Source organism: Haliotis cracherodii, unplaced genomic scaffold (genome assembly GCF_022045235.1).
Source record: "Haliotis cracherodii isolate W230 unplaced genomic scaffold, xgHalCrac1.p SCAF_3, whole genome shotgun sequence".
Classification (NCBI taxonomy): Eukaryota; Metazoa; Mollusca; class Gastropoda; order Lepetellida; family Haliotidae; genus Haliotis; species Haliotis cracherodii.
The window spans coordinates 34,275,115-34,294,299 of NW_027266286.1; the positions used below are offsets into that span (position 1 = coordinate 34,275,115).

Here is a 19,185-nt window from a genome sequence, read left to right on the forward strand (position 1 = left end):
ATCATGCGGGAGACTGGGAGATTTCATCAAATTGCGGGAGGGTTGACAGGTCTGCAAAACGCCCCTATTTACCGTGACTGAGAGCCACAAACAAGCGGAAATATAGTATAAATTATGTAAGGATAAGACAAAAAAAGTCCCAAACCATCAACAACAACACAATAACAAGAAAAAATGATGAATGAGTAGGAAGCAAGAGATGCTGGAAAACTGCAGAGGCTTTATTTACACAAGATGTGTCAGCAGTGAACAAAATAATGTCTTTTTGAATTGAAGCAACCGCACAGCCCTGCACTAAGGATGATTTCTACCTAGTTTCACTGTCTTACAGTTACTCCAAGTTCAGCGGTAAACTAAATAGGTAATACGAAATCATTTTCAGCAAATATATAGGTTTAATGGACTATGTTGGGAGACAACAGTGACACCATTTGGAGGTAACAGGTGTGTTTCGTATCTTACCTCTGTCATGGATGGCTGCTTCACACCATTGAGGAACACAGACTTGACTGCACATGGTCCATAGAAGCGGCACTTCACTTCATGGGGGGTTATTCTTGCATGTGCAATGAACAGCAGGAAGCCAACACCTGACCAACACATCATGATACATGGTACTGTCATGATACATGGTACTGTCATGATACTATACTTCACAAACATGTCATGATAAATGGTACTGGGATGATACTGTATCTGACAAACATGTCATGGTAGATGATACAGTATGTGACAAACATGTCATGGTACTGTATGTGACAAACATGTCATGGTACATGATACTTTCATGATACTGTACCGGACAAACATATCATGATACTGTATTTGACAAACATGTCATGATACATGGTACTGTCATGATACTATACTTTACAAACATGTCATGATACATGGTACTCGGATGATACTGTATCTGACAAACATGTCATGGTAGATGATACTGTATGTGACAAACATGTCATGGTACTGTATGTGACAAACATGTCATGGTACATGATACTTTCATGATACTGTACCGGACAAACATATCATGATACTGTATTTGACAAACATGTCATGATACATGGTACTGTCATGATACTATATTTTACAAACATGTCATGATACATGGTACTGGGATGATACTGTATCTGACAAACATGTCATGATGCTATACTTGACAAACATGTCATGATACATGGTACTGGGATGATACTGTATCTGACAAACATGCCATGGTACATAATACTGTCATGATACTACTTGAGAAACATATCATGGTACATGATACTGTACGTGACAAACATGTCATGGTACATGTTACTATATCTGGCGAACATGTCATGGTACATGATACTGTCATGATACTGTACCAGACAAACATATTATGGTACATGATACTGTATCTGACGAACATGTCATGGTACATGATACTGTCATGATACTGTACCGGACAAACATATCATGGTTCTGTATGTGACAAACATGTCATGATAGATGGTACTGGGATGATACTGTATCTGACAAACATATCATGGTACTGTATGTGACAAACATGTCATGGTACATGATACTGTACCGGACAAACATATCATGATACTGTATTTGACAAACATGTCATGATACATGGTACCGTCATGATACTATACTTGACAAACATGTCATGATACATGGCATTGGGATGATACTGTATCTGACAAACATGTCATGGTAGATGATACAGTATGTGACAAACATGTCATGGTACTGTCATGATACTGTATCTGACAAACATGTCATGATGCTATACTTGATAAACATGTCATGATACATGGTACTGGGATGATACTGTATCTGACAAACATGTCATGGTACTGTCATGATTCTGTGTCTGACAAACATGTCATGATACATGGTACTGTTATAATACTGTATCTGACAAACATGTCATGATACTATACTTGACAAACATGTCATGGTACTGTCATGATACTGTATCTGACAAACATGTCATGATACATGGTACTGGGATGATACTGTTTCTGACAAACATGTCATGATTCTGTGTCTGACAAACATGTCATGATACTATACATGACAAACATGTCATGATACATGGTACTGTCATGATACTGTATCTGACAAACATGTCATGGTACATGTCCTGTGGAGGATAGGGTTTTCCCTGCAAGATGTGCTGGAAGTGAAGAAGATGTCTGTTGAAAATATAAAAACTCTAAGACTGTTTTCTACAGCCTAAACAGGATTTTTATGGCTATGATGTAATAGAAGTAGGGTAGGAATTATTGTGATATTCATGGATGTGTTGGTTGTTGGTACTAATGAACCTATCACCGTATTACCCTATGTTGCATAAGCTTCTTTGAGAGGCATTAAGAAGTTGGAGTACTAAGTAAGGATAAGATGTATGGCTGAACAACTTCTTTATTACAATTAGGAGAGATGTTTCGGTGTAGATTCTAACACCACTATCAAGCAAGTGATATACAGTTACTTACTTACTTATATTGGAGATTTAATGTGCGCTTTCCGACTGCAAGCGTATGTCGCACACGGAGTATACAGAGTATGGTTGACAAGTTTAAGTACAGGTAGGAGGCAGTGTTTATACAGTAGAGTAGATTAAGATGTAGTTACACTGGAGTGGAGAAGCCTGTTATGTACACACAAGGGAAAACATATAGACTGATGAAACCATTAATATCAACAAAAGGTTGAAGCCAGTATTTTAAACAAAAGGATTATGACTTGGGTCTTTGACGAGTTGATGGTACGCCGGGGGGGGTATGTAATAGCCTTGGTCACGGTTGATTGACAGCTGGAGTCTTTTGATGTTGATGACTTCTCATAGTTTCCTGATTTGGAAGTCTTTGAGGTTGGTTGTTAGGGCTTTGACTTAGTCCCACTGGATACTGTGGGTTGGGTTGTCACTGATATGGTCTGAAAGAGCTGACTTGGAGTCATCTTTGGAGACTGAGCATTAATTTCTTAAATTCGGGCTTTGAGGGGCCTTCCACAAAGTAGCTTTCAATCTAAAATTAACCGATCTTCCCTTCTTCCTCTTTAACCTCCATCTAAAAGAACTCACCGAATAAAAAAACAAACTAAAAACTAAATCACCAATCACCCGAACCCAATAATGGAAGGACTAAATATTTTTCAGTGGAACGCCAACGGACTCACCTCCCACAGCTATGAACTAAAAACTAAATTTAAACTAAATAAAGGCCCTCACATTGCTTGTATACAGGAAACCAAATTCTCAAAAAAATCCAAATTCACACTACCTAACTACAACTCAGTTAGAACTGACAGAGCTAAACCGAAAACAAGAAGAGCCGCAGGAGGACTAATCAAATTTATCAGGGAAGATATAAATTACGAAGAAATAAAAATAGACACGCCAAACCTAGAAGCCAACGGCATTAAAATCACTTTAAATAACCGAAACATAAACATCATAAATATTTACCACTGGGCGGAACAAAAAGTCCAACCTGGGGATCTAAACAAACTACTCCAAATAAGCGATAAATCTACTATATTCCTAGGAGACTTTAACGCTCACCATCCTACATGGAGCATAGGTGATAAAATAGATACTCATGGCAAATTAATCTCCGAATGGATAGAAACAAACGATCTAGTACTCCTAATAGCAACCAACCCACGAGGTACAATAAGATAAACCAAAAAATGTCGGCTATCGACCTAACCATATGCACCGCAGATCTAGCCCAAAGTACTCAATGGGAAGTGCACGACGTCCCGCTAGGTAGTGATCCCCTCCCCATAAACATAACCATAGGAAATACAAACGTACCAATCCAAACAGAAAACCAAGAACCAAAATTCCATTACACTAAAGCTAACTGGGACCAATTCCAAGATATCTGCAACGAAGCTAACTTAAACGAAATAGAAAATAATGATCCAGAAACCTATTGTAAAAACCTAACAGACTATATAATAAACGCAGCCAAAACCTCCATCCCCTTCAAAACATCTAAGACAGGCAAACCAACGGTACCATGGTGAAATGAGTAAATTAGAGAAAACGTAAATCAGCCTTCAATAAAGCAAAACGCGACTACAAATATTTAAACATAGCCCATGAACTAAACCACCAGGTTCAAAAACTAGTCCAAAATAGCCAAAAGTAGAGACTGGAAAAAATTCTGTGAAGGTATAAATAACCGTACAGATGCCAGAATGGTCTGGCGCAAAATCCACGCCATTAGAGGCTTAAAACGACATAAAAAAAACCTAACATTGACAACTCAACCAACCCCGCCCAAAAAGCAAATAATCTCGCCAACCACTTTTCGGGCGTTAGCAGTAACACCAACTTCAGTCAAAAATTCCAAGATAAACTTAAAACAGAAAACAAACCCACAAATGAACCAAACAATAACAATCTAGAAATAAATCAACACTACACAATGGAGGAGCTCCTCTATGTAATCCAAAACAGGAAAAAGGGCACAGCCCCAGGATTAGACCTAACTTCTTACCAAATAATTAAAAAACTCCCCCTAAAACTACTCCAGGCACTACTCAAACTATACAATCTCATCTTCCTAAACGGACAGGTTCCTACTCCCTGGAAACAGGCCCTAGTCATACAATCCCTAAACCTAATAAACCAGCTAATCAAGCTAACTCATATAGACCAATATCCATAACTTCAAACTTATGTAAAGTAATGGAATCAATGGCTAAAAATAGATTACAACATTACTTAACCCAAAATAACATCATAAACCCAGATCAAAGCGGTTTCACTCCTGGCCGCTCAACCCTAGATAACCTCGCCTGACTGGAACAAGATATTAAGACAGGACAACTAAATAAACAATATACCACAGGCATCTTCTTAGACTTGTAGTTATTTTACTTCCGCGAACAAATGGTGATTAATTGCTCTGATGGTTCCGCCAATTAATAGTGTGATCGCCCGGCACGATCTGCATAGTGTTATCTTAAAATGCGGTCCGCGACTGTTAGCTCAGAACTAGGGATTTTACCTTTCTTGAAGCTTCGTTGCAGACGATACCTTTTCCGGCAGCGCTCCGCCACGTGCACCTCGGCCTCGGCTGCCCGAACACTTCCGAGGGAAACCGAATGTCTCCGACGGAAGTAGAGATCGTCTCACACAACACTCCTCCCTGTTTTCTAAGCTCGGGTATATCCGAGGACGTCCGTCATTGCTGAAGGTCCTCCCCCATCATTTCTGCTCAGGCACATCCGGAGACGTCCGTCATTGCTAGAGGAACACCTTATCTTTTAGCCGCTCTGGCACATCCGAAGACGTCCGTCATCGCTGGGAGGGATGCTTTAATATTGCTGGAAACCCTACTCCACACATTCAGTCATGAGAGGCGTTAAGGGTTTGTACCCATGAATGGACACAGGTACTTGATTTACTGTGTCAATATGGAGTTTCTATATACTTGCAACCCTACTCCACACATTCAATCATGCGAGGTGTTAAGGGTCTGTAGGTTTAATGGTATCCCCACAGCCTATGGCATCAGATAATTTAAGATGCAAAATACCCATGAATAGACACGGGTACTTGATTCACTGTGTCTTGTATTTCCTTGTACGTAGTTTCTAAATCCTTGCAGCCCTACTCCACACATTCAATCATGCGAGGTGTTGAGGGTTTGTACCCCACAATTAGCATCAGATAATTAAGATGCAAAATACCCATGAATGGACACGGGTACTTGATGGGGTGAGTTGCGTATCATGGCTGTACCACTTCCCTGACCCCCAGGAGTAAACCCGGGTGTCCTTCTAGTCACTTACAAGAAGTGGTACAGGGCTTGGCTGTTGGCTGTGGTGGTGGCGAGAACCGATTCCACTGTTGTCCCACGGATCCTTGATACCAAGTAGGCCACCTCGCCTATATCATTTGGGGTGCTGATCCTGTTATTTCTCGGGGACAGGTAGGGTGCATCTGTCTCTAGGAGTAGCCTATCTTCTGGCACCCTCCTTAAAGCTCTCTTTTGTTGAGATGTGAATCCCGCCACCATTCCAGAAAATCCAAAGTAGGCCCTGGGGAATTTGACCAACCAGGCCTCTAGAACCTGGTAATCTCCCCAAAGCAATGGACATGAATGGCCATGTCTGACACACTATCTGCTTTGGATTCCTGGCAGTGCCTATCAAGGATGCCTATAGCAAGGCAATGGGCCACAGCACCAAAATTCTTCTTCTCGTCCATTGCGTTGCCACGGCAATGGACCACCACTGGTAGGCCTGATGGCTTGAGTTTAAGCAGGCTTTGGAACACCTCCCTCTGTCGCACCCAGGAGGCTGGAGGGGTGGACTGGTCGATACCGATCTCCGCTAGGGCGACGACTTGAGGCTGTTTCAGGAGGTGGCAGATCTTCTCTTTGATAGCCTGGTTAAATTGGTCTGCCTTCTTAGGATGCAGACCAATAGCGTGGTGGATCCTTGTGTCCTGGCCTGTGACCTTTGGATATGTGCCCGGGTCACAATGTACGGACATCACACTTACCAACTGAAATGATCGATCTGGGTGTTGCTGGGGTCCTGGCTTTAGGGTGTCCTCCAAAGACCTACTTTCGAGTACTTGCCAAACTGTCTAAGTTGGAGACGATCCAGATGACAGTGAGCGTCGATGGCCTGAGGTGAGATGGGACCCGCAAGGGACTGACCATCAAACTCTGAGGCACCCTCATCCAAGACGAGGACGTCCAAACCCTGCTCCATAGCTGGCGATGGCATTTCCGGTGGGGTCCCTGCCTCCATAGGACCCTCCTCCACTTCCTCTTGTCTGAACAGTGGCTTGGCTGTGACCAGTGCAGTGGGTCTGACCTCCTTAGGGCTGGTCACACTTGCCAGTGACTGTAGCTGTGGTACCAAACCAAGACTAAAGAGAGCCTTAAACCTGGCTCTCTGCTCCTCAGTAAGCAGGTTGAGGAGGTTCCCAACGACCCTCCAATGAAGGAGAACAGCCACCGAGTTCACCGGGCACATGGTGAAGCTTGTGAGAGAACTCCCTCATCCGGGTAAGACCACTTGGGGAATTCCTCCAATAGGTCAGAGCCATTTAAATGATCTACCAGGTCCTCAGGAGTAGACCCGGGACCGAAGATCTGTTTAGCCAGCCAGATCAGTGCTGTCTGGGCCTGAACCAGACGCTTCACCTCCACTTGTCCCTGATCTCAGCACTGGGGCAAATGACTCATCAGGTGTTGCCTGAGATGCCTTGTCCGTTTGGAGCACCCATCCACGAAGCAAGGTGAGCCCTGTGCTGACAGGGATACGGAGGTGGTTTGGCCATGATCCTGTGTCAACCCTGGCTTGTGGTTCCTGATGGGCTTTCCAGGGTTAGTCGGGGCTAATGAAGTCTTGATCACCAACCCCAACCTGTCCGAGGAAGTGACAGAAACTTTTCTCTGTACAGGCTTTCCCATGATGGCCCCCTCTGGCTTCTGTCCCTGGTGGTACAGGTGTATGTCGCCACGCCTTGGGGTCCGCCCTCTCCTGTACGTGATAGCCCGGTTTCGTTGATGGGACCTTCCCCTTCTTGGGACTATGTCCTCGATGAGGTTTTCGAGATGGTTCACGCATCTCCTTGGCGAACGAGACCTCTGAATGACCCTCGACCAGGACACTCTATGTTGAGGATGCCCTGAGGGCGAACATGAACGAGCACGGTGTCCCAAGCAATCGCGTCTCCGGATAGAGCGTGAGCGGTGGTTCTCCATGTCAATGTTTGGTTGTTGTTTTGTTTGGGGTTTTTTGTCTACAGGTGCCTGCAAGAGTTGGAAACTATATATTGACCCCATCATCATCTAAGTATGTGCATGGGAAGACCACGCACATACATTTTCAGTTATAGAGACAGTAGTCACAGAAGTAAGAGTCCATTGTTTTAGACTCCTCCTCCGTGACCCCACACACTCGCCGTGATACCATTCATCACAACCATCACAAGCAATCATAAGTGTACCATTGTAGGGTTTCTGGCACTTACAGTATAAGATGTCAGTCTCTTTTTGGTCGACATCAGACTGGTATTCCCCCTGTGTATCCTGTGTCATCCCCTGTTTGGACTCAAACTTGGCTTTTGCCCTCAACACCCATGCTGGAATTTTTCTATCCCGACACTGACGGAGACGGTCATGGTGGACAGTAGAATCTCGGTTCCTGTATCAGATGATAAACAGGGTGGGTGTTCGTTTCTTGACAATTAGAAAGGGACCCTTCCATGTGGGATGCAACTTTTTGCACTTCCCTACCTTCACAGCGGTGTCCATGACATACACCAAAGTGTATGTACTTTCATTGGTTTTCAAGTCATAATCCCTCTTCATTCTTTGTAAGGCTGTTCGGAGATTAGACCTGGCCATTTCATGCGCCTCCTGGATTGCTCTCTGTAAGGAATTCACATACTCTGGCAGGGAGTTAGATACATGTTTAACTGGGGATCCAAACATCAGATCAGCTGGTACATTCACCTCTCTTCCCAGCATCAACTTGTTGGCTGAATATCCTGTCTGTCGGTTTACAGATGACCGTATCGCCCCTGCTAGCTGTGCTAGGTACTCGTCCCATCCTGTTTGTGACTTCCCTACATGACAGCTTATCATATGGAGTAATGTCCTGTTATACCGTTCTACCTGTCCATTAGAAGACGGACGGTAGGGTGTTGTACGGGTTTTGTGAATGTGTAGCAAGGAACATATTGACTTAAAGAGTTCACTCTCAAAATTACGACCTTGGTCCGTATGTAATTGGAACGGATAGCCATATCGAGAGAAAAACTCATTGATAGCGGCTTGTGCTGTCGCCTCCGCCTTTTGACTTGGAAGACGGATGCACTCAACCCACTTCGTTAATTGATCCACCATCATCAATATGTACTGATTCCCTTTTTCGCTTAAGGGCAATGGACCAATAAAATCCAGGTGCACCCTTTCCATTGGCACGCCTGCATGGAAATTGGTCATTTTCGCCCTAGAGTGTTTAGAGGGTTTCTTGTTCTTACTACATTTCTCACATGTTTGGACATATTCCTGTGCATCTTGAGAGCATCGGTACCAATAATATCGGGACCTAAGTCTCTCTCTTGTCTTTGAGATTCCCATACGGCCTGCTGCGGGAATGTCATGGACATGCTTCAACACTTCTTGCTGGAGGGTTTGTGGAACAAGGAGCAGTTTGTTGTTGGAGTCCTGATTACTCTCCCGGACCACCAGACCCCGGTGATCTCGTGAGAATAATTCTTTGTCTATCCAGTAGGACTTTGTTGCTTGGCTCGCCAGAAATATTTCTTGTTCAGATGGTATTGTTTTATCATCCAACCATTGATGCAGAAAGGTTAGCTGTTTGTCCTTTCTTTGGAGCTGCCTTAACTCATCCAGAGAATATCCAAACATTGGAGTGGTATCCTTCTCTGCATTAATGGTGATCTTCTGAACTTGTACGTCCCTCGGCTCCGGGAAATAATTCAAGATTTCCTGTTTGTGTGTCTGTCACCATTACTAAGCGCTGAACACTAACTTCAGGCTTTGGACAGCTCTCTAAACAAGTCTGTAGATCTTGAGTAAAATATGTACTTGATGTACCTAGAACATTCCCCTCTGTTGAAAATGTTGCTTGTCTAGAAGTGGACTCCAACAAGAGTTGTCTCACCTTGGCTTGAGTGATGTTTCTCCTTGACAAGGGTATGGAATAATCAACTTCTTCCTGGAAGGCTCCCCAATTTTTGTGTGCTCTCTTGGAATATTTGCAGCCATTGCATGGGAGTGATAGGGGCTCCACTGTTCCCTGATAATAAGGGCAATTGTCCTTCTCGGGAATCCGTGACAATCCATCCGCATTGAGGTGCTTGGCACCAGGTCTATGGAATACTGTCATGTCTTGTGAGGACTTAATTCCTCAAGCCAACGGGTGAGCTGTCCTTCCGGTGATCTGAACCCCAGTAGCCAGGTGAGACTGCTTTTTTCTGTTCTTACTGTGAACTGCCTACCCAACAAATAATGGCGGTACTGTCGGGTAAACCGTATCACTGCAAGCAGCTCCTTGCGTGTGGTGCAGTACCTTCTCTGTTCCGGTGTGAGACTAAAACTGCCGTAACTAATTACTCTCTCTTGACCATCTTGCACTTGTATCACCGGTGTTGTTGTAAGGGCAGCATTTAACTTTTTGAAGGACTGCTTTTGTTTTTCCTCCCAGATAAAGGGTTTTTTTCCTGTGAGGTCATACAAAGAACATGCCAGCTCAGCGTAATTCTTGATGAATCCTCTGTGATAGTTGGCAAATCCTAGGAATCGCTCAACTTCCTTTTTGCAGGTGGGGACGGGCCAGTTATGAACACATTCCAGGCTACCTGGGTTTACTTCTAGCCCATCCTTGCTGACCACTGTGCCTAAAAATTCCACTTTCTTCTGAAACAGCTCACATTTTCTAGGTTTCAGCTTCAAATTGTATTTCCGGAATCGCTCTAATACTCTCCTCAGATTAATGAAGTGGGAGGGTATACTGGTCCCATTAACCACTGCATCATCAAGAAGGCCAGGACGATGTCCCAAGTCAATCCACTGAGGACAAGTGCCATAACTCTAGAAAAAGTGGCTGGGACATTGCAGAGACCAAAGCCCATTCTGACATGCTCATACAATCCATACTTTGTTATGAATGCAGTCTTTTTCAGGTCCTCTTTACCAATCTTGACTTGCCAATATGCTGAATTAGCATCTAGTTTGGAGAACCATTCACTGCCTGCTAGCGTGTCTTTGACCATAACGTCATTCAGACGTCGGTAATCAATGCACCAACGCACCCCACCATCAGACTTGCGAATGAGAACTGGAGCTGAAGCCCATTCTGACATAGAAGGCTGAATAACGTTGGCTTCCAACATTTTTTTCAAGTGTGCTTCCTCCTCATTTTCAAATCCTAGCGGGGTACGCCTCATGCGTTGTCTGACAGGTTTAGCATCTGCTGTGTCAATCCTGTGTTCAAATGCAGTAAACTCCCCTAAATCCAGATCATCCTTTGCGAAGACACCCTCAAAATCTTTGAGTAGGTGCACTAATCGTGACTGGTCATCTTGTTGCAAATGCGTGCACGAACGTGAATAGAGATCCTTGAGATGTTCTGGCAAGTTTACATGTGTGTCATGACCTATTTTACCTGGCTCTTCTGTCCCTAGATCGATGTCTTGTTTGTTCCAGTCATCTCCTTCATCCAGAGCGACTTCCCTGATATCCACCTCTGATGCTTCCCCAACAATTTGACCCTTCTTTACCGTAATGTGGTGGTCTGTAGTGTTAAGGAAGCAAATGACTGGCTTATCTCCTGGTGAATGAAGAATTCGTGGTGATATAAAGTCGGCCATTTCTGGAGTTGGTTCGGAGATGTAGGTTTGTAAACTTTGCTCCATGTAGAAAGGTGTCCTGGTTACCGAATGGGGTGGTAGTAACGTACGCCGGGGTATCATGATGCGACATACATTAACTGGTTTACCTGACTCCTTTAAAACCATGTTCACTGTTGTTCCATTTATGGTTAGGATATGATTTTTCATGTCAATTTCTGCACTATTTTTCAGCAAGAAGTCGAAGCCCAGGATTATCTCATCTCCTATTGGAGCCACATATACAGGCATTTGGAAATGCTTGTCTTGGACCTGCAATGTGACTGGTTTGGTGAGAAAACCCTGCATCTTCAATTCTCGTCCAGCAGTGCGTAAGGTGACATCATGGGTCTTCGCTGGTCTATGTTGAAGCTTCTTGAATAGCTTGTCAGAGATAATTGTCACCTCTGCTGCAGTATCAATTATTGCCTCTGCCTTTGTACCTTGGACCAATAGCGGGATGGTAAAAACTGTTCCATGATGCACTGCATTGATGGTAACTTCAGGACATGGACATTTGAAGATGTCACTACTCACAGCAGTTTCGTGATCTGCTAGGACCATTGCTGTGAGCAGTGACTTCCCCGTGGGCATCTTTAAAGGAATTTGAGAGACCTAGCTGTGGCGCCCTGATTGCAGTTTCCAGCTGGCCTTCACTCCAGTGCGGGGTAGGACTTTCGACCCACCCCGTTGGAGTTTAACTCCTTCTCCCCGGAACTCTGTTCCTCTTGAAATGATACCCTTTTGTCTTTAATCGGGCTTCTCTGAGGACAATTTATCTTAAAGTGTCCCACTTGGCCACACTGGTAACATTTATTGCTGCGACCAGGTGATGTTGCGGGACTAGAGGAACGGGAGAGACTATTGCTAAACCTTCCCATTACTCTGAATAGCATGGTTTCCATCTTGTCGAACCTTGCCTCCAGCTGGTCCATTTTCTTTTCCAGGGTTGGGGTTCTGGAATTGCTTACTGGTGACCTTGAGACAGCCCTGACTTGAAAATCTCCACCCTCTTCTCTATCAGATGACAGGTATCTTATCTGCCTCTGCTTACCATAGATGGCCTGATCCATTGCTTTCTCTAGAGAAAAGGGATGTAGGTTGGCTGCATACTGACCTGCCTCCTTCGGCTCACATTCAAGACAGAACCTCAGGATGACTTGTCGCTCAACATAGTCTTCTGGCAATCTGTCAAATGCAATTGTTGCTGTTGACATGAGCTGTTCAGACCATTTCTCGAGGGACTCATCTGGTTGTTGGCGCATGGTGTTGAATTTTACCTGCGCTGTTTCTGGAAGTTCTTGGCGATCATACCACCGTTGAAACTTCTTAACGAGATCCTCAAATGGGATATCGGGATCTCGCTCAATGCAAGAAGCGAAGTATTCACTTGCTTCGTCCTTCATGCAGAAGCATAACTGGTCCCGTAACTCCTCGGAATTCCAGTTCTCCTGTTTGGCATAAGTCCTAAACTTTAAATAAAAAGCTGACCAACGGCTCTTTCCATCAAAAAGACCAGGGCCCTAGGTATCTTGATTGCCGGGCAGTGTCGGTCCTGACTTGCATAGCTCTGCCTTGGTTGATGCTGTCTGGCCCTTCCTCGGTTAGGAAACCTGTATTCCTCATCATCAACATGATCAAGCGCTGGCTCTATGCAAATCTCTGGTTCTCTGGTACTTGGGCGACCAGGCTCTGTAACAATCTGAGGGTGTCGTCTGACATCCCCTGCCCCATACTCTCGGTCACGGAGAAAATGCCCAGGATGTATATTTCTTCCTGGTTGGTTTTCGACCCTTCTTGGCTGGGGAATTGTTTGAACATGTGTGGCCTGATATTTGTCAATGACAGAAATTAAATGATTTTGCTGTCTTGTTCGGTCATCTTCAATCCGCGATGCTGTTGCCTGTGCTGGCATTTTGGGTCGAACCCCACCATGGATATTCTGGTCTGGGGTTTGGACTTGGCTGCTTACCGGTACCTGTTGTGTCCGCTCTTGGCATTCTGCCAATAATGACTGAATTAATGCATCTCTTTGACGCAACTCTTCCTCATATCGGAGTGCTGCGACTTGAGCAAACGCTGGCGGTGAGTATGGTGAGTACTGGTAAGGCGAGTACTGTGCCAGGATGTGCGAATATGTGTTGGGCATGCTGGTTGCAAGAGTGCTCGCAACTAGTGGTGGTATATGATGGGGTGTTGCAAGAGTGCTCACAACACCGCCAACAGGTGGTGGTATGTGAGGGGGTGTTGCAAGAGTGCTCGCAACACCGACAGCAGGTGGTGGTTGATGTACTGGGGTCATTAAAACCCCTAAACCCCCATACCCTGATGACATACAGGCCACTGAACTTGGCCCCATGTTGGCTGAACTTGATATACCTGGTTGTAGAAGGCTTTGAGCCAGAGGCTGGCTACCCATTGTAGGGCTTCCTATTTCAGGGCTTCCAGGTGCAGAGAAATCAAAATAGTCAGCCAAGGAGGTGACCTTATGAATTTTCAAATTTAAAAATTCCTCCCTGGTGATTTCCCCATTATTTTCAATGTGTGCCATTATTAATTTTGCTGTGGAACGACCGATGCCAGGCACTGTGACCAAATCTTGAATTTCACAAGAGTTAATGCAAATTTTGTCTTCTGCCATGGTTTGATTCAATTTTGAAGTCCTAATTCACTTTATGAACAAGATGTTTTTTTCAAAATCTATCGCAACACACAGCAGGTGTGGGATCCAAACTTCAAATTGTTGAGCAATATTGTATTTTGCAAAAAATATCGCAAAACTCAGCGAGTGTGTGATCCCAATCTCGACAATATTGACGATTCCTGTGTTGTGTTGCCACCTCAGAATATTCAACAGATTTCAATTTTATTATACGATTAATCCACGATGAAAAGGTAACACGGTGGACCAAAAGTGGTAATAAATCAATCTCACAGGAAAATTTCGTTCAGAAAATACATATACATACAAACAATCGCTCGTATGCAAAGTATCACGGACGAGGATAAAGGTCACGAGGTCAGAGGTTTTGTTGACGCTCGCAACCGACTGTCAAAATTTCTCAAAATCTGCCAAACACGTTAATTCGCGTGCCACATGAATGAAAAATGTTTGAGACATACATATAATAACATATAGCCTCAATAATTACAATATTTGCCGTACAAAAAATGGAAAATATCTTCCAATCGTACGACAAAATTTTCACTTCAGATCGGCAACGGTCAAAACAATCAAAATGGCGGCCCGTTCAAAAGCAGAAATCGTAATCCTGTTCGCAGCGCCACTGTAGTGATTTTACTTCCGCGAACAATATGGTGATTAACTGCTCTGATGGTTCCGCCAATTAATAGTGTGATCGCCCGGCACGATATGCGTAGTGTAATCTTAAAATGCGGTCCGCGACTGTTAGCTCAGAACTAGGGATTTTACCTTTCTTGAAGCTTCGTTGCAGACGATCCCTTTTCCGGCAGCGCTCCGCCACGTGCACCTCAGCCTCGGCTGCTTGAACACTTCCGAGGGAAACCGAATGTTTCCGACGGAAGTAGAGATCGTCTCACACAACAGACTTCTCTAAAGCTTTCGACATGGTATGGCACGATGGGCTAATACAAAAACTTAAAAAAATAGGACTCAAAGGTCAGATAGATAGGACTTCCTAAACAATCGTAAAATAACCGTGGGTATAGACCAAACTCTATCGGACCAATGTCCCCTAGAAAATGGCACTCCACAGGGCAGTATCCTCAGCCCCACCCTCTTCAATACAATGATAAACGATCTATTCGAGGGCCTATCCCCTAAAGTAAACACATAAATATTCGCGGATGATGGAGCCATCTGGATCCGCACTAAAAGCATGAAGATGGTCCAAAATTTACTCCAAATCTCTTAATAAAATACAACAATGGGCTGACAAATGGGGCTTCTCCCTTAACTCAGAAAAAACAACAGGAATAGTATTCAAACATAAAAACATGAAACCCGCCTCCCGAATCCTCCAGCTAAACAATCAAACAATCAAATTTCAAAAACAAACCAAATTCTTAGGACTTATTTTCGATGAACATCTCACCTGGGATGTTCACATCCAAAACCTAACAACTAAATGCAGTAAAGACCTAAACACCCTAAGATGCCTAACTGGTTCTAACTGGGGAGCCTCCAAAGAAACCCTCCTCTCTCTCTACATATCACTAATTAGATCAAAACTAGACAACGGCTGCGCCATATACAACACCCTAAACCACTCTCTATCTTACAAACTTGACTCAATACAATATCAGGCTCTCAAACTAATTACACGCACCCAACATGGCACCTCCTACACTTCACTTCAGGCCTTAACAGGAGAAATGCCACTAAGTCTATGCAGGGAACAGCTAAGCTTAAATTTCAATCAAACCCTCTCATCCAAAACTTAATAAACCAAAACATCAGCCCCAAAAACCAAGCTCTAGCTCGTAAACACCCCTTACTTACCCCAATATCCCAAAGAATAACAAACTACCTAAATGAACACCAAATTAAAAATCTGAAACAAAACTGCAAACAATCAATATCTTCACCCCTAAACTTAAAATACCCAAAATAGACACATCACTAGCTAGCCAAATAAATAAACAAACCGACCCAAACATAGCTAAAACTACCACACTAGCATACATACACGAAAATTGGCCAAATTGGTGTCCATGGAAACGAGAACAAATAAAAATGACAAAAATCTCTAAATAGCAAAAGGCACCACTTCAGTGCTGGGTTAATGTGTATACAAAGTTTCGCGAAAAAATATTAAACGGTTTCCGAGTTATGGTCCGGAAACCAAGCTTACCCCCATTCAGAGTCTATGTTCAACTTATCTCCATGGAAACGAGAACAAATAAAAATGTCAAAAATCTCTAAATAGCAAAAGGCACCACTTCAGTGCTGGGTTAATGTGTATACAAAGTTTCGCGAAAAAATATTAAACGGTTTCTGAGTTATGGTCAGGAAACAAAGCTTACCCCCATTCAGAGTCTATGTTCAACTTATCTCCATGGAAACGAGAAAAAATAAAAATGTCAAAAATCTCTAAATAGCAAAAGGCACCACTTCAGTGCTGGGTTAATGTGTATACAAAGTTTCGCAAAAAAATATTAAACGGTTTCCGAGTTATGGTCCGGAAACCAAGCTTACCCCCATTCAGAGTCTATGTTCAACTTATCTCCATGGAAACGAGAACAAATTAAAATGTCAAAAATCTCTAAATAGCAAAAGGCACCACTTCAGTGCCGACGGGAACCGTGCCAAAAACAATATGTCTCCCTCCATTCTGGGGGAGACATAATTCTTAGGACTTATTTTCGATGAACATCTCACCTGGGATGCTCACATCCAAAACCTAACAACTAAATGCAGTAAAGACCTAAACACCCTAAGATGCCTAACTGGCTCTAACTGGGGAGCCTCCAAAGATACCCTCCTCGCTCTCTACATATCACTAATTAGATCAAAACTAGACTACAGCTGCGCCATATACAACACCCTAAACCACTCTCTATCTAAAAAACTTGACTCAATACAATATCAGGCTCTCAAACTAATTACACGCACCCAACATGGCAGCTCCTACACCTCACTTCAGGCCTTAACAGGAGAAATGCCACTAAGTCTACGCAGGGAACAGCTAAGCTAAAATTTCTGGGCCGCGTCCCAATCAAACCCTCTCATCCAAAACTTAATAAACCAAAACATCAGCCCCCAAAACCAAGCTCTAGCTCGTAAACACCCCTTACTTACCCCAATATCCCAAAGAATAACAAACTACCTAAATGAACACCAAATTAAAAATCTTAAACAAAACTGCAAACAATCAAATATCTTCACCCCTAAACTTAAAATACCCAAAATAGACACAACACTAGCTAGCCAAATAAATAAACAAACCGACCCAAACATAGCTAAAACCACCACACTAGCATACATACAAGAAAATTGGCCAAATTGATGTCACATTTACACAGACGGATCTTCAGATCCGACCTCCAAACACACAGGTTTCAGAGTCCATACCGCACAACCAACTAAAACCACACAATCCTTCCGACTCCCAAACAACCAATCAATATTCACGGCAGAACTAATGGGCATGGCCTCAGCCCTCAATAATCAAGAATAAAAAAACCCACAAAAATAATCCTAATACATACCGACTCCCTAAGTGGACTGCAAGCCCTCCAAAACAAAAATACCAAAAACCGACCTAAATTAATAAATCAAATACTTAAAAGCTCCAATGACCTAACTAAGGCAGGCAAACAAATAACCTTCTTGTGGATAACCGCCCACGTAGGAATATACGGTAATGAAAACGACGATAAGGCAGCCAAACTATCCCTCAAAATCCCAGAAATAAGCTTAAACTTACCCATCTCAAAATCAGCAATTAAAAGTTTTAACAAGCAAAAAATTCACCAAAAAATGGCATAACCTATATCTAAACTCAAATAGCCAAATCAAAAAAGAACTAAGCAAACCACTAACCAAACCAAAAATTCTCCATCCATCAAAAAAAATCGACAGAGTAATCACTAAACTCCAAACAGGACACACCAACCTAAATAACCACCTAAAAAAAATAAAAAAACATACTACAGGTAACTGCCAACACTGCAAACAACTAGAAACCCCAGAACACGTACTCATCCACTGCACACACTACCTAACACACCGAACCGCATTACAAACCACCCTCAATCTAAACAAGGCTCTCACTCTAGGAGCAATACTAAACCCACAAAATAAACTACAAAACTTCAAGGCCTTAGGCGTATTCTTAATCAAAACGAAACTAATAAAACGCATCTAAATACACTATAATCTACCAAATCAAAATCACATAAACAAACAAACATCCACCATACCCAGCTCCCTTAGTTCTCCCCCCCCCCAACCCCATCGGCATCTATTCCAAATCTCAAAATTCCCAAATTCTATATAAGCAACCCCTAAAGCCCCCTCTTGGGTTGCACACACCACTTTCGCCCCTTTCGGAAACACATTGAATGGCCTGGCCGGGCCCGTGTGCGAAATACCCATCAGTCGGAAAGCGCACGTTAATTCTCCGAAGTAAGTAAGTAAGTAAGTAAGCACACTCTGTATATCACTTGCTTGATAGTGGTGTTAGAATCTACACCAAAACATCTCTCCTAATAGTAATTGAGAAGTTGTTCATCCATATATCTTATCCTTATTTATATTGCATTAGGTTCCTGACATCCTTCAGTAAACCTTGTAACAAGCTCATCTTCCAAGCCTAGGTTTTGAAATGGGTAACTTCTAAACATACTTCACAGTTTTACATTTCAATTGTAATACCTAGCTTTTACAAACTTGCTTTTATAAACTTGTTCTTCATATGAACACAACTGTGTTTGATAAAAGTCACATGAAAATTACATGAATGAATCGAACATACAACCTCATATATGGTGCTAAGTTTTGTCACAGACTGAGCTACCGGGGCAGGTGATGAGAAGTTGTTCAATTTTACATGACATGACTCCAGCTTGTCCATGCTGCACATAATTTTTCTCTCCCACACTTTAATCAAATTCTTTTTATACTGCAACAAACTGTATTATTTCACTATAAGGTATCTCAATGTTTCCTTATGTTTTCTGGTATTTTTTGCATTTGGACGGTCCATAGGTTGTATAAAACATGCCTCCTCGGTTTTGTTGGAAAGTGTAACACCTTAGGCTATTCCAACGCTAGTGGTTTTACATTTTCAACCAAACCTTGGGGGCATGTTTTATCCAAT

At 43.0% G+C, this 19,185-nt stretch overlaps 1 protein-coding gene and 1 pseudogene across 2 annotated transcripts in view; both read right to left on the reverse strand.

Moving 5' to 3' along the window:
- The window catches only part of LOC139473798 (M-phase phosphoprotein 8-like), a 112,467-nt gene that overhangs the window by 19,976 nt on the left and 73,306 nt on the right, over nt 1-19,185 (reverse strand). Inside the window, exon 12 of one of the 2 annotated variants that reach the window (XM_071256558.1) lies at nt 463-590. The exons of the other annotated variant lie outside the window; for it this stretch is intronic. Within the exon in view, the coding sequence (XP_071112659.1) occupies nt 463-590 (128 nt within the window). The remainder of the gene's footprint in view (nt 1-462; nt 591-19,185) is intronic. 2 annotated transcript variants of the gene reach the window in all.
- Nucleotides 5,790-7,202, reverse strand: LOC139473994 (uncharacterized metal-dependent hydrolase YcfH-like; annotated as a pseudogene).